The sequence below is a fragment of the Peromyscus eremicus genome, chromosome 12, assembly GCF_949786415.1.
Source record: "Peromyscus eremicus chromosome 12, PerEre_H2_v1, whole genome shotgun sequence".
Lineage (NCBI taxonomy): Eukaryota > Metazoa > Chordata > Mammalia > Rodentia > Cricetidae > Peromyscus > Peromyscus eremicus.
In genome coordinates this window covers 3,702,415-3,718,751 of record NC_081428.1, presented here as the reverse complement: position 1 = coordinate 3,718,751, position 16,337 = coordinate 3,702,415, and the positions used below count along the sequence as shown (strand labels likewise).

Sequence of the window (16,337 nt, the reverse complement as noted above, 5' to 3'; positions counted from 1 at the left end):
CTGTCTGCCTTAGTCCTGAAGACAGGAGTCCTAGTGCACCAGGCCTGCCTTCTTCTGAAGTCCTGGGGTGAGAGGCAGCCTGGCTTTTCACGTGGGTGCTGGGGATACCAATACAGGTCCCAGTGCTTGCTGAGCAAATGCTCTCACTCATGAGTGTCTTCCTAACCTCGCACTAGAGTGGGAATGATAGAGTGTTGAGTACTAACTTGAGCAGAAGTCACTTGAAACTCACAAGTTACTCTGTGTCCTGATACTGAAGGTGGATCCTCGGGAACGAGCAACAGTGGGAGAGCCAGGTCGGACCCTACGCACCAGCATCGGCACAGCGGTGGACACTTCACGGCTGCTGTCCAGGCCATGGACTGTGAGACACACAGCCCCCAGGTGAGCTCTCCCAGGGCCCATGTCACGGCCCCACTGGTGGGAGCTGTGGGAGCTGCCGAGGGCTGCTAGGATGACTGTGTCTGTGTCCTTTTTTTCTAAAGGCGTGTCATGTCCTCGCTGTTAAAGAAATAAAGCTTTTGACTAGAGGACATCCTGGTAACCCCCCTCCGTGTTAGAAATGAGAACATCCATTGGACACACAGACCACCGTCCTTGCAAGCATTTTTTCTGTGTTTCTTACATTATTTGCCACAGCAGCGTCTTAGCCTCATGCAGTCCTACTTTTTCGTGGTGCTGAGACTCCATAGCTGCAGTCCGTCTCCCGAGCTGCAGTCTGGGTCTCTGTCGTTGCCTTTTGTCCTTACCTCCACTCCCAGACCTGGTTTCTGAATCAGCCTGTACTTGGTTTTTAACCTTGGAAGTTTTTGTCTTGCTTTTTAAACTTATTGATTGTAGTAAACTTAGTATTAAAGTAATTTTTTAAAGTAATTTTAAAAATTAATGCGAAGCAGGTGGTAAGAATGTTGAGATACCATTTTAGTTCCTTTCCACTGCTGTGGTCAGATGCCCAGGCGGAGCAGCAGGAGGAGGACGGACAGGGTTGGTTTTGCTTCACAGTCCAAAAGGAAAGAATTCCTTCCGTCAGGAAGCCAGGGTAGCAGGAGGCTCCCTGGTCACAGTGCCTCTCTCTGCATTCTAGAAACGAGACCTGGGGCTGGGCTGTAGAGCCTCAAGGCCTGCCCCGTTGCTCAGCCTCCTCCAGCAAGAGCGTCGCCTCTGCCACTTGCTGCCAACTGGGACCAAGTATTCACACACGTGAGCCTGTGCGAGGTGTCTCCTGTTCACACGGGAGCACGTGACTTTATGAGATAACGTGTCTTCACAGTGTTGGCTACGGTTTTATGTTTAGTGGTGAGAGGCCAGTCAGTTATTTTTGGTGGTGTAAGTAAAATCTGTGCTAGATTGAGGGTCGCCTTTCTTGTGACTGGGCTGCTCGGTCCTGCTGGAGAAACTGTCACATAGTTTTGTCCTCACTGTTAGTAATCACCGAACCCTGTGAGGTGATTATACACTCACTCCTTCGAGAGGCCTGTCTCCTTCTCTCCTGTACAGTGCTGCAGCGCGCGCCGCCCCCCCCCCCCGCTCTGGGTAGAGTCTGCAGATGGCCTCTCTCCAGCTGGGCCTGTTGCCTGTGCACACACTCTGACAGAGCTCACCTCTTCTCATTGGCTTCTTGTTGAAGGCCAGGCAGGCTCCTTCCTTCCCGGGGTCTGGCTCCTGAGCAGCACTAAGTCAGTCTTCTTTCTAGTGTAAAGCAGGTCTTCCTCAGGTCCTTGTCTTCTTCACCAGGCCTCCCTCTGGGGTCCCCTTGTCTTCGGCAGCCCTTCACTCACCGCACTTAGCTTCCTGGCCCCAGTTCCAGCAGAGGACACTCCAGTGCTGCCTTGTGTTACTGCTGGGCAGTGTTGGGCAGTGTTGACTTCTCCACGTCAATGAGTTTCCTCTTGTGTCCTTGTGTCTCTGTTCCTCTGTCCATCCCTCAGCCATCTTCACTTGTGGATGTTCTGTCCACCTGCTTTGAAGATGACATGTATCCTGTCCCTTCCTGCCTCGCTGCATGCTACCTGCGTGGTCTCACCCGGTCATCAGTCACTGCAGTCACCACTTTTAAAGCATTCCTTCCTGACAAGGCCCTGTGGGCTTGCCTTGGCTTACTGTAAATATCATTTTGAAAATCTGAGCAAAACAGTGCAGCTGTACCATAGGAACTGATGCCATTTTTAGCTTCAACCTGACTCTTTTATTACTATCTCTTGGCTGTAAAAATGGCCCTAAATTCACGTTTTCTTGTCATAAATCCAGGGCCAGGGAGTTAGTCTTTGGATTAGTAAAGTGTGAATTCTGAACTTTGCATGTAATGTTTGCCCCTCCCTTTGGGAGCCCTCTGTGCCCTGTCTTCCTCGGAAGGACACCCAACCGCCCTTCCCTGTCAGCCCCAGCCAGGCACCTCTGTGCACACAGGTGCACTTTCCTACTCCAGTCTAGTGTGCTCCCCGTTTGTACACCGGAAACTGACATGGAACCCACTGTGACAGCAGTGCGTCTTTGCACTCTGCCCTACCCAGGTCTGTCTTTGTCCTCCACACTCAGAATGCTCAAACTGGGATCTTTCACTTCATGGGATGTGCCACACTTGGTTTCCAAGCTTTTTTCATTTTGTCTGTGTGCTCAGCTGGACCACTCTCCCTGCTTTGGCTTAGTGACGACACTTTACACTTAGTTCTTTTTTTGTTTTTATTTTTTTATTTTTTATTTATTTTTTTTAATTTTTATTTTGCAATACAATTCAGTTCTACATATCAGCCACAGATTCCCTTGTTCTCCCCCCTCCCCCCCCTCACCTTCCCCCCAGCCCGCCCCCCATTCCAATCTCCTCCAGGGGGCCTATACACTTAGTTCTTAGCTATCACCGATTTGTAAAGGCTACCCTAAACTGTTCTGGACGATCCTTTGTTCATCTCTCCCATCTATATTGTACTGTAAACACACACTGAAAGTTCCCATCTGTCGTAACAGAAGTCATAGTTTTGTTTCAAATCAGTTACTGATTTACTTCTTTATTTTAGGTGGCTATTGGACACTCCAAGCTGGCCTCCCAAATTATGATCGTCATCCTCCTGCCTCCAAGTAGTTGGAGTTACAGACATGCTTTACTGTGCCCAGTATATTATCTTTTTTCTTGGATTAATTTTTAGTTGTTTATTTATTTTGTGTATGTAGGTATGTGGGTGCTTGCAAACCGTGTCATGAGTGTGGAGGTCATCTCTTTGTCCACTGTGTGGATCCTGGGCAATTAAACTCTAAAATCGGGCTGAGTGGCAAGTGCCCTGATGTGCTGAGCTGTGTCTGCTGGCCGGCCGGCCGGCCCATTTTTGGATAGTCATACAGTGGTGTGGCAAAAAAGAAGCAGAGCACACACAGGGTTGTGAGAAGTCCTTGTTTCATGTCCGCTAGTTTAGTACAGACCAACGTTAGTAGCTTTTGTGTCTTTGCACAGATGTTCTTCACATAAAAGTTAATCTAACTACATGTTGTCAGAATATATATTAGCCAGGTAGTATATTATATGCATACACAGCATTCTGTACACCTACCTACACCTCCAAACACCTACCCTAGGTATCTTATACACTCCAGCCTGTACATAAACAGTGTCATACCGTACACACTTTACATCTGAGTTTTTCTACATTTGGCACAGATTTGATATTCTTCTCATATTAAAATAAAGAAAGCTTTATTTTATATTGTTCTACAGTATTACATTAATTGAATATTCCATAAGTAATTTCATTCATAGCTTATTAATGGGCATTTTTGCTTACTTCCAATTATTTTTACTATTTATGATGGCATAATAAATCTTTGTATATGCAGGGGTTGTGAGGATAGTGGGTAGGGGTGAACAGAGTAGATGGGGTTGCCCACCTTTAATCCCACCACTCAGGAGGCAGAGGGAGGTGGATCTCTGTGTTCAAGGCCAGCCTGTTCTACAAAGTGAGTTCCAGGACAGCCAGAGCTGTTGTACAAAGAAAAACAAATCTTTATATGGTTCTTGTCTGTTATAACAATTGTTTATAACAATACCTGAAAACAATTGGAAGTAAAATTGCCGAGTCATGGTAAGGCAACATGTAATTTTGGTCATGATTACCAGATTATGTTCTGCATGATTTTACAGCTCTGCAAACCTAAGCTGAGAATCGAAAGTCATTACCAACTTAGAGTACAGTTTATGGTGGAGCATTTGCCTGGAGCACATGGTGCCCTGGCTAGCTGAGTCTCCAGCAGCACACAGGCGCACATACCAAAGAAGGGAAGACAGAATGAGGGAAGGGTGACTTAGTGTCCTTCTGCAGTTGACTTCAGTGGTGACAGCTCTCTATGGCCTCAAACTGTCAAACAGAAAGTCCACAATAATCGTTTTTGTTATAAAAGTGTGTATGCTTCTGAGTGACAAGATGCGATCTCATCCCACCCTGCTGTGTCCTGTGTCCAGCTTTATCTGTCCTATACACGGGACCGGCCCATTCGTCATGGAGACAGCCTATCATCAGATTGCTTTTGTGCAACTACAGTGCTGTGCCAGTGACTCTCACTTTAAAATTTACAGTGTTTTTTTTTTGTTTGTTTGTTTTCTCTGTGTGGCCCTGGTGTCCTGGAACTCACTCTGTAGCCCAGGCTGGCCTCGAATTCAGAGATCCACCTGCCTCTGCCTCTTGAGTGCTGGGATTAATGGTGTGCACCACCACCACTGCCTGGTTTAAGATTTATAATTAACCATTTGATAATGGGACCAGCACAAGACTCTGGTGCTGACCACTCAGCTCTGTCAGAGAGCATTCTTCTGCAGTCTCTGCTTGGCTCTGTCTGTTCTGCCAGTGTCGGTTTCTTCTCTCTGCTAAGATTGTAGGTGTGTGTCAGAGTGGCCTGCCTGTCCCACAGGTAACCGGGACCTTCCAGTGCAGAGTTGGTGTGCCGTGTCAAGTGGTCCTTATCTGAAGGGTTAGAATGATAAGTGCTTCAGTTTCAGTTCTTTGAGATTTTGGTGTAGCAGTAGTTCACCTTTTACAGGTTGAGTGTCCCTAATCTGAAACTCTAATTTAAGAGTTAAACTCTAATTTATCTATATTTTAAAGCATTTCATACCAAATTAAGGATGTTCAACCTGCATTTTCATTTGTGAGATTGTCTACCAATTTTGTTTTCCCCTGCTGGATTTTCAAGGGTTCCATTTTCATACAATTTTTATTGAATAAATACTTAACAGTTGGTGCTAAACTGGTGTGAGAGACAGCCTTTGCCTTTTCAGAGCTTACAGCAACACAAGTAAACACAACCAAGCACAAAAATGATAAGTAATATTTACATGAAAAAGGAAGTTTAGGGGTGTACCTCAGAGGTATTACCTGCATGGTGTTGGTAAAGTTCTGGGTTAGACCCCAGCTCAGTCAGTCAAGACTCACGTGACTGAGAAGGACTTTTGTTAGATCGAGGCATGTTGACTAAAGTAGACTAAACACACACTATCCAGGTGAAGCGGCCGAGAGAACACAAGAGTTCCTCCTTGGATATAACAGTGACGTAACTGAAGTAGTGTGTTCAGAGCACTGGTGTGTGTGTGTGATTCCACATGCCCTTGGCTCAGCTGCCCACAGCGTGGCATTCAGCACGCAGAGCTGGCTGCACCTACACAAGCTAGCAGTGACACCAGAGTCCTGCTGATGGCCGTGCCCAGATGAGGAGGTTGGGGAAGCCTGGGACAGTCATGTGCACAGAGGGTGGTAGATCAGTACCCCATGCCACAGAGGGCTGGGGCAGCATTAGCCAGAACATCCAGGACCTCTAGAACTGACATGATTGAGAGAAGAGGAGAAACAGAGGCATTCTGGATGGGAGGGGTGGTGAGCGCAGATGCCCTGACGCAGATGTCCAGGTCAAGGGGTGGGCGAAGGTCTGGGGTGATGGGAAGGAAACGGGTAGTAGGAAATCACCAGAGGGTTATACACGGGGAATGAGTTGATTTGTGTTTTGAAAGGATAGTCCTGCTGCTCTGAATGGGTTGAGAAGGGCAAGTATAGAAGCAGGGGGGTGACGAAGCAGGGGGGTGATTTTTTTAATTTTTAAATTTTTTGATTTTATAAAGAGGCCCTTGCATTAATTAGTCTAGGCTGAGTGATAGTGGCGGTAGCAGGAAGAAAGGTGGCCAGATTCGGGATCTAGTATGAGATATCTCATTGGTCCTTGCTGCGGGGGTTAGAGGGAGGAATTGTCAAGCATCTGGGTGACTATGAATCCTTTGGTTGTATCAAGAAAGCTGCAAGGAGGAGGCCTTCCAGGGGAAGTCAGGGTTCTCCTGGACCTGCCGAGAGTACTGCTGGGTTCTTAGAGAAAGCTTACTAATCTGGCACACACAGACAGTGAAACAGGGGCCTGGACGTGAATGGAACTTCTAAAACTGGCTGCTTTGATGGTAAACCATTTTTTGCTTTGGAGCTTACATAGAATTTTGTGGTATAGAACTATCTAGTGTATTAAGTTTCCACACCCCTGTCCCAGCTCACCTGTTTTAATGCCAGTGCTCAGGTGTAGGTTAAACTCGGAAGCAGTGCTGAGTAACCCATTCATAACTTCTCCTCACAGGTGCGTCAGCAGTTCCCGGCTCCCCTGGGCTGGTCAGGCACTGAAGCTCCTACCCAAGTCACTGTTGAAACTCGTCCTGTTCAAGAAACAACCTTTCATGTAGCCCCTCCGCAGAATGCACTGCATCATCACCATGGAAACAGTTCCCATCACCACCACCACCACCATCACCACCACCACCACCATGGACAGCAAGCCTTGGGTAACCGGACCAGGCCAAGGGTCTACAATTCTCCAACAAATAGCTCCTCTACCCAGGATTCTATGGAGGTTGGCCACAGTCACCACTCCATGACATCCCTGTCTTCCTCAACGACTTCTTCCTCGACATCTTCCTCCTCTACTGGTAATCAAGGCAATCAAGCCTATCAGAACCGCCCAGTGGCTGCTAATGCCTTGGACTTTGGACAGAATGGAGCTATGGACGTTAACTTGACCGTCTACTCCAATCCCCGCCAAGAGACTGGCATAGCTGGGCATCCAGCATACCAATTCTCTGCTAACACAGGCCCTGCACATTACATGACTGAAGGACACCTGACCATGAGGCAAGGGGCTGACAGAGAAGAGTCTCCCATGACAGGAGTTTGTGTGCAACAGAGTCCTGTAGCTAGCTCGTGACTACATTGAAACTTGAGTTTGTTTCTTGTGTGTTTTTATAGAAGTGGTGTTTTTTTCCCAAAAACAAAGTGCAAAGCTGCTTGAATCAGAAGGAGATTAACACACTGAACCGCTACAAGAGGGCAGAGCTGACTTTTTTTTTAACTTGAAAAGATTGCAAAGGGACGGTGAAGTTGTTCAGAGCCATGTCCACCTGTCTTCACGAGCGCTCCGAGGTGCCCTCTTTTTGCCCCACCTTAACCTGCCGTCTCCCCGTCATAGGGGGTTTGTCTTTCTACCCAGCAGAAGTTCATGTTCAGATGTTGGTCTTGGTCATTTGCCAACTAATTTTAAAATAAAAAGGCACTGCACATAATTTGCATAAAGGGCCCCATAAGGGTGTTTTGGTTTTTTTATTTTTTTTCTGTTTTTTTTTTTTTCCTGTTGTTGTTTTGTTTTTTCATTTTTATTTTTCCCCCTTTCCCATGTTTTGTTTTGTTTTGTTTGGGGTTGGGGGTGGGGTGGGAAATTTTGGGTTTTTATGTCCTCTACACACTTGGGCATGGAAATGCAGTACTGTAAGGAAGAGGGACCTCCAGCTCACACAAACATCATCTTCAGCTGTGTGAAAGGGACGATTGTGTTGAAGTTTGTAAGGCACATTAAGCATGCTAAGTGGCGGGGATCAGGACTCTCCTGTCTGAACCTACCGAGGAGCAAAGCAGCAGTTCCGTGGGACCCTGTGGTCTCCTGTTGGAGAGGCCAAGGGAAGATAGGAATGGAACGGGACTGGTCTCCTCAGCAAGGGGCACTGAGAAGCAAACACCGGGTCCGCTGTGGCCAGTCCTGGGTAGGTCTGAGTGGTGGTCTTTGGGATAACCTTGGCCTTATGGATTTGGACTCGAAGTTAGAAGAGCCTACCATTTCAGATACAATCACTTGTGGACATGCGTTTGCAGACGGTCCTTAATGCTGAAAACACAGAGAATGGGTAATTCAAGAGGCCTTTCTTTTAAAATAGACTCGTGACCCACTAATTGTAAGGTATTGCAAGGTCACTTTGCGTGTGTCATAAAGCGACTCCCTTATTGGTCGAAGGCCACAGACGTAGTGGTTTGCTCTGGCGGAAGTAGCTACAGCTGTGTCCTTCCTGCTTTGACCTTTTCTTTGGCTTTTTCTCGGCACGTGGTGTCTTCACCATTTCTTCTGCACAAAGATGTCTTCTGTTCATCCTGAACATTTTAAAATGCAGAATTTTATGTGACTGCTTTTTTGCCTCACAATTATGCTGTGAATTTTACAAAAATTTATTTTCTTTTTTGATAATTTATTGTACCAAAGCTGTTTTTATAGCACATAGATGTCTGTAACCAATAATGTAGCAGTTCTGCACTTTGACACAAGGTGTAACTAGACCATTTTTAAATGTCAGTTGAAAATTATGGCTGTACTATTGCTTAAACAAAACTGGAACTGTTGTTGAATCCATAGCCAATACATTTACAGCAATCTGTGTACTGGACAGAATAGATTGACATCTAATTCAAGATTACACCACCTGTCACATTCTAAATGTGTTCAGGCTTCTGAAGGGGAAGGGACACTGGATCCAGAAGCTATGGAGCCAGCAGTTGATGCTTGTATCCTGATTAACTTACTTGTAAACTTGAATTCGAGACCTTGATTGAACCAACAGGTCCACAGTAGGAACAGGAGGAAGGCAGAGCTCTGAGTGTGACCTGCAGTGAGCAGGCTGACGTTAACAGGTACCTCACTGGAGAGTCTGCTGCCTTCATGTAACACAGTCTGGCAGTGGCTAATTTGGGTTCCCATTTAAAGTGAGCAATTCTAGGGTGTTACACTCTTAGCAGCGGTTGAATTGGGAGAGTGGGGATGTAGTAATTTCCCTGTCCAGGATCGCAAGAAGCCTAGGAGAGAAGCAGTGACCTACCTCTGCCTACCGACAGCCCTGTTGGAAGCAACTCAGCAGAACACCACGTTACTTTTTATTGGTCAACTCCATGTGGCTGACTAGGTCAATTTTTTGTTTTTTGGGTTTTTTTTTTTCTTTTTTTTTTGAGCAAAAGCAGTTTTTTATATGTAAACATGACAAAAGAAAGGCCTAAAACTCTGTGAATGTGAATGGAAACTTGGAGAGCCCCGTTTTTATAAACACAAATACTTTGGTTGTTAATCAGGAAATCCATATTTATTTTGTAATTAAATGTCAAGCCTGTGGATTGTTTTGAACTTGGTAGTTGATGAGAGTTTATAAAGGCGTCACCTCGAGTGCAGCAGGGTCAGAGGGATGTGGCACCTGCTGCTGTAGGGACCCCGACACCACACCAGGGGGCTCAGGTCATTTCTCCCCCCGTGCTGGTTGCCACATTTTAGCAAGCACCAAAAAAGAAAGCAGTTTTTAAACCGATATTTACATAAAGAAAACCACGCAATCCAGTGCTTCTGCATACTGTGTTCTGTTACAGTCCAGTTTTGTGTGCTTTACTACACAGTTTGGTTACAGGACTTCTGTGCATTGTAAACATAAACAGCATGGAAAAGGTTAAATACCTGTGTTCAGATTGTAAGATCTAGTCCGGACTTGCTGTGTATATTGTAACGTTAAATGAAAAAGACCCCCCTTTGTATTATAGTCATGCGGTCTTATGTATGATAAACAGTTGAATAATTTGTCCTCAGACTCTTTACTATGCTTTTTTTAAAAATTAATTTAAGGAAAAAATGTAAACATAGTAAAAAACAATCTTCCTATGCAATGAAGCGGGTCCAGGTCTGGTAGGTATAGCAGGTATAATTGAGTCAAATTGTGTACAAAGGGAAATACTGCCTTGCGGAGACGAGGCTTCACGTATCTTTGAAAGTAAAAATTGGAGGTGTAACAGATGATTGGTTCTTTAAAATGGATTCTTTACCTGAGTGATCATCATGTGCACAGTTACTGCTTCATGGTCTTGTTTAGTGTTCAGAGGGTTCGTGAGGACCACATGATTCTCCCCTGAGCCTCTGGCCTGCTGGGGTTGAAAGAGAGACTGAATGCTGCTGTCCCTCCTCAGCTCCCTGAGGATGCACTGGTCACTTTACTGTACAGACCCTAGAACCCAGCCATGCTGCGGCATCGGGTTCTAACCTCCATGTCAGCCTGCACAAGGACATGTTATGGTGGCATTCAGAAGGTAAGAGACTTGCAGAAGAGTCAGTGTGATTCTGGAAACTCGGTTGTAGAATTTGTGTGTTAGGATGGAGAACTTCCTATTTTTTGTCTTAGGCTATTTTTTAAAAAAAATTTTTTTTTAAACTTAGGTAACAAGCATATTTTGTAATACTGGACTAAAATACCCAAGGCTTATTTTTACCCACTAAATAGGACTACATTTTTTTTTTTCTGTTTTAAAGTGAGGCTGTAGTAATCTGAGGCCTCAGAAATGAGGTGAGACGAAGGTAGCACAAGTTGTCAGTGAGGGTGCCGAAAGCGCTGAACAAGGGAAGGGATGGCGGGGTCCACTGTGGTTTGCCGAGTGCTCTTGTAGCTAGGGAGATACTCCGTCATCTTTCAGAAGGCAGCATTCTAGAAAGACCAAGTGGGTGTTGCTGCCTATACCCTGTCTGGAAGAAGGAAGCTGATTTGATTATCTTTTCCAATTAAATTTTCTAAGCTTATTACCTTTGGGTTTTTATCTTTTTGTACGCATAAGTCCCTATGACTATCCCTAATTCCTTAGCTGAAACCAGTATGATGGAGCATCTGAGCACCAAAGGCAGGGTCTGGTCACTGTGAGTCATGGCCTGGGAAATGGGGAGCAGCCTAGCAGGTGGGGGATGTAGTTGCCTGTCTGCCCAGGGAAGAGGAGAGGGCTAACCCAGTGAGGCCTGCCCGAGGTTGGAAACAGCCTTAGGAAGATGAATTGGCAGCTCATCTGCCATTAGCCATTGTAGAGAAGAAACACAAGTACTGTGGGGGTGGAGTGCCATGGGTTGATGAATTACTTGTGCGAAATGGCTTTGTGTTTAAAGCCAAAGTTTGATGCAGAGAAATCGCCTAAGTGTGTGCATTGCTAGTGGACGGTGAATCAGTAAGGCATCCTGGGACACCACTCCCACTTTGGGTGTCCATGGGCAGGAAACAAACTCTGTGGGAAAGGGTGGTTTTGATGAGCGGCTACCTGTGCACCTACTGGTTTCAAGGCAGGTCTGGAATCTATGCAGAATCACACACGCCCCACCCAGCGTTTGATTCAGGAAGTTGGGATGGGGTCAGGTCATCTTTAGAAAGCTTTGGCTAAGGTGCTGAACCTGCAACCAGGCATGACTAGAGCAAGGAGAGGCATGTGGCCAATCAAAAGCATCCTAAAAAGGCGTGTTGCTGTTTATTGAGTTATGGCTTGCATTTCACAGTGTCACAAGCAAGGCAGTATAGTGCACACTATGCACACTGTTCTGTTATCTCCCATCATGGAAGTGGGAGGATGTGGTGGAGTATCCTATCAGTAGTGCTCAGCTGTCCCATGAGAAGACGTGCTCAATGTATTTCCCAGTAGCGATCTCGAATTTTCTTCCTTAAACATGAGTCCTGTGTGGCCTTTGGAAGGTTTGTATAGCAGTTACAGTTTTTAGCTTGGAATCATGGATGGGTTCAAATCCTGGCTAGTGTGCCCATTAGCTCTGATGCCTGGCGGATCCCTTTTTCAGCCTCACGCCTGCATTACAGCTGTCTGCTGTACTCAAGTGCAACATTCTGTTCATTGTCAATGAGAGGATGCAGATAAACATCTAGCACACTTCCTGTAGAGGAAGCCACAAGAATGTCTTCAGAGAGTGAGTGGAACCTGCATTTTCCAGGTATAACAGGATTAGGTGAGTGTTAAGCAGTTTTCGGCTACTTCTGGAGCCTGGCTGGGTATTACCTTTATTAATTGGCTTTGCTACTACACAGTGTCAATTTACAATTGGGAAGTTCATTGGCTTTCAGGTTTTTTGGTAGTTGCCATCCATGTGGCTTTAATAAGGACCGGCACTAGTTTTTTGGTTTTTTATTTTTTAGTAGGATCTCACTATGTAGCTCTGGCTGTCCTGGAACTTGCTATGTAGACTAAGTTGGCCTCAGACTCAGAGATGCTGGGATTAAAGGTGCATGCTGCCATGCTAGGCCAGCACTGATGTTTTTAACCAGCACTGTTACTAGGCTCTGGGAGTTGTATGTCCAGTGGCCCTTTACTGCCCTTCACTCAGGCTGTTGTAGCCTTCAAAAAAAACAGGCCTAATTTAATGACAGGAAAGAGTGTGATTGTGTGATCATGTCTGCGTGTGAGTATGGGATGTGTGTGTGCATGCACACCTGTGTGCAGGTGTTCATGTCCACGCACAGGTGGAGACCAGAAGTTGACAGCATATTTCCCTCTATTGCTGTCCATATTTTTGAGACGGCCTTTCTCTGAATGTGGGGCTTGATATCCCAGTGAGACTAGCTGGCCGGCCTGCTCAGGGATCCAGCCGTTTCTGTCTCCACGCACCCCATGATAGGATTGCAGACGGCACCTCTGCACCTGGTGTTTGCTTGGTCTCTGGAGTTTGGGACCCAGGCTGTCAGGCGCGCACAGTAAGCACTTCCCCCACCAAGCCATCTCACCCCAGAGGTTTTTAAGTTTATGAGCAGTAGCGTCAGGGAAGTTGGGGAACTTACAAGGTCGTAACATAAACTTTGGAAAGCAGTAAGGCCAGCTGCGCCATTTTCCATTCTGAAGAGTTTGCTTTGGAGATGTGTTTGGTGACATGTCCAGTTCAGTTCCCCACAGGCTCATTCCCTTCTCATTCCTAAAATGTCTTCCCTCTTAAGTAAATTGTGAGCGTAAAGGCGTCAGGATGAAAGTCTGTCCTTGGCGTTAGAATACACAATTACAGTGGCCTGGGTATGTTAAATCACACTGGACTGATGATGAGGTTAAGGTGGGTGAGCTGCTTCCAGGCCAGTTCTATTTCCAAGTCCAGAGCACATAGTCCTCTATTTGAAAAGGCACCTGGGCCTGGGCCCCATAACAGCTCCGATCTCAGGTGGGTTTGCACATCTCTGCCCTCGGGAGGTACCTTTCGTAGTGTGGATCTGGCCCAATGAGTGCCAGTGCCACCTGCGGACTCAGTGGGATGGGTAGTGGAGTGCAGGCCTGGACATGGTCCTCCAGGATCCTGGATTACGTGAGCATGCTACTGCAGGCTTACCCAGAATTCACAAGTTCTCACCTGGATGAGGTACATGTTCATCAGTGCCTATCTGCTATGGAGGTGTGGGTATTGGAAGAATAGGCTTCCCCTACCACTTCACGGAATCACAGTGGTCTTAACATGTACAGAGACTGAAGGAACTCAAGGTGTAGGAGTGTGCTAGAGGTGGCCAGCAGCTAGGGTTAGGGTGGATGGGGTGCAGGGCTCCCATGTGGGCCACTAGCAAGCTACAGTGGCGTCCCAGCTGAATGCTGGCTGTTAGGATTCCACCTGCCTCTTAACTGGAACCCACACAGCAGGACTACGGCTCTCCGTTACTGACAAGATTAAAAGGGAGTGAACTCGAAATATCTGTCTCACTTGACTGCAGAAGACACTCCGAAGCAGAGAAAGCAATGAGGTTTAGACTGCCAGCAGAATCGTAAACTGGAAGGGAGGCCTGGCTTGAAACCCATTGTCTTACAGGCAGGAGCTCCAGGCTATAGACGGACCGTGCCAGAGAAATGGTCAACAACATGCAACAGCATGGGAAAGGCGCCAGGCCCAGGAGGAAGGAACCCCAGACATTACGGCCTCACGAGTGGGAAAGACAGATGTGAATAAGCCATGCTTTAGAGCATCTCACCCTGAACAGCTGCAGGGTAAGCTGATACCAGGTGACCGCAGAACGTAGCTGCTGCCATGCTGCACGTGGGCAGTCCTGAGCTGTTTAAGGGGGTTGACAGACCCTGGAAATGATGGAGTGAGGCAAGGGGAGGAGCTTCCCAATGTCCAGCCAGAGCAGCGTGAGGGAGGAGACCTGAGAAGTGGTGTGCCGCTCATCATTTCAGCTGTTAGAGCAATTTTGGTACAAAAGAGTGTAATAAAGGGGTTGGGCCCAAGGCAGGAGAATTTTGGCTTTCCTTAAATAGATAGAGGAGGGAGGGCAGGAAAATCGGGGTGGGGGGATATAACAGCTGGGAAGTCTTGGTAGAGAAATCCAAGGAAGGCTAGTATGTCAAGGGATGGTGAATACTTAAGTCAACTGCCTTAGTTTCCCTGTATTCCCAAAGAAATGTGGAAATAAACAGAAAAAGGAAAATGAATTTCTTTATTGTTTGGCTAAACTAGGGAGAGACAACCCAGTTCCTCTCCACTGTGCCCATGGCAAGTCCCACGACTTACAGAAAACTGCAAGACGAAGGCCAGAAGATGTGTACGAGCTGGGAGGCAGGTGAAGGGTTGGGAGGAGCCTCCCTGGCCTCTGCTCTGCACGGTGTGAAATCACTGATACATGGACAAAGTTTCCCAGCCCTGTCCAGCCCCTGCGGTCAGCAGCAGCCGCTCGCCACCTAAGGGAGAGCCTGCGAGCAGTGTAGAGCTTCCAGCTAAGGCCAGAGCGCACCAGCATCTGATTAAACAAGGTCCTGGTGATTTTGCAAACTGTTAGTTTTATTTTTAAGGTTTTTTTTTTCTTTTAAATTTTGTTTTGTATTTTGAGGCAGAGTTTCTCTGTGTAGCCCTGGCTGTTCTGGAACTCACTGTGTAGACCAGGCTAGCCTCAAACTCAGAGATCCACCTGCCTCTACATCCCAAGTGCTGGGATCAAAGGTGTGCGCCACCACACCTAGGTAAAGTTTAAACTTTTTCTTATTATTTGTGCATTTGGGTAAGGGCACAGGTACCATGGCATGTGGGGTCAGAGGACGCCAGTGAGTTCCAGGGATTGCACTCAGGTCGTTAGGCTTGGTGGTAAGTGCCTTTACCCACGGAGCTGTCTCACTGGCCTGTACATGTTAGTGGTGTGAGAAACTGCTCAATACCTCTCTCTAGATTTGTGGAAAGCTAAGAGTTCACGCTGAGGACTCAGCGGACAAGTGATTGTCTCCATCTTCTAGTCTGGCCTCTTTCCGAATCTCCATGCAGATGTTGCTCTTGAAGACCACAAACCAAACCCAGCAGAGTTAGAGTGAGAATGACAATGTCCATTAGCACAGGCTTTCCCATATGGGTTAAGAATGATATACAGGGTTCCTACAAGGTTTTTATTTTGACAAATCTATTGTGAAGTAGAAATGATGGAGACGTTTATCTCTGATACTGTCTTTATTTGTGATGTGAACACTACCTCCAGAAGCCTCTGAAGAACCTGCACCAAGAGTCTGTAAATCCTGTCTGTCCCCTTTCCTTCTCCCTGGGCCGTTCTCTCCCATGACTCACTGTTGATGGTCTGAGTCTGGCAGCAGCAGCACCAGGCCACTGGCATTTCCTCCAGCAGCCACAGCCTCCCACCCCCACCCCCCACCCCCCGTCCCCGGCACACCAGCTTTCATGTTCCTCATCCACATGAATTTTCGCTTAGGCCCTAATTGAGAGTGAGCCAAGGGCTGAACCTCCGCAGAAAAGAATTAGGGGGCACTGGACACCGAGGGAGGTTTATTATGCTCTAGCTGTCACCAAAGACCCTTTCTTTCTTTGTTCTTAGCATATCTTTGTAGGGTGGTAGGCCCCTTAAGAGTGAGAACATTCTAAGATGTGAACTGGTTTCAGCTTCTTGCCATTGGCAATAGATTCATTAAGTATCAGCAAACTATAACACACCTTCCTGGTTTTATATGGCTCACCAAAGTAAGAATGGGTTTCTGCCGGATGTGGTGATGAATACCTTTAACCCCAGCAATTGGGAGCCAGAGGCAGGTGGATCTCTATGAGTTCGAGGCCAGCCTAGGCTACAGAGTGAGTTTCAGGACAGCCAAGGCCACACAGAGAAACTCTGTCTCAAAAAGCCAAAAACAAAACAAAAAACAAAACAAAAGAATGGATTTTACATTTCTAAAAGACATCAAAGCAAACACTGATTTAACCCTCGCTACCTGAACAAAATTTTCTTAGAATTTAGCCATTCTAGCTTGCACATGGTGGTCATTTTGGTGCTG

The 16,337-nt window shown here is 46.6% G+C and overlaps 1 protein-coding gene across 2 annotated transcripts in view; it reads left to right on the top strand.

Moving 5' to 3' along the window:
• Dyrk1a (dual specificity tyrosine phosphorylation regulated kinase 1A) overlaps nt 1–9,879 on the top strand; it is a 135,198-nt gene extending 125,319 nt beyond the window's left edge. For both annotated transcript variants that reach the window (XM_059276794.1, XM_059276793.1), the window contains exons 11-12: nt 260–384; nt 6,589–9,879. In XM_059276794.1, coding sequence (XP_059132777.1) covers nt 260–384; nt 6,589–7,209 — 746 coding nt within the window. In that variant the 3' untranslated portion in view covers nt 7,210–9,879. The remainder of the gene's footprint in view (nt 1–259; nt 385–6,588) is intronic.
• The last annotated feature ends 6,458 nt before the right edge of the window (nt 9,880–16,337 follow it).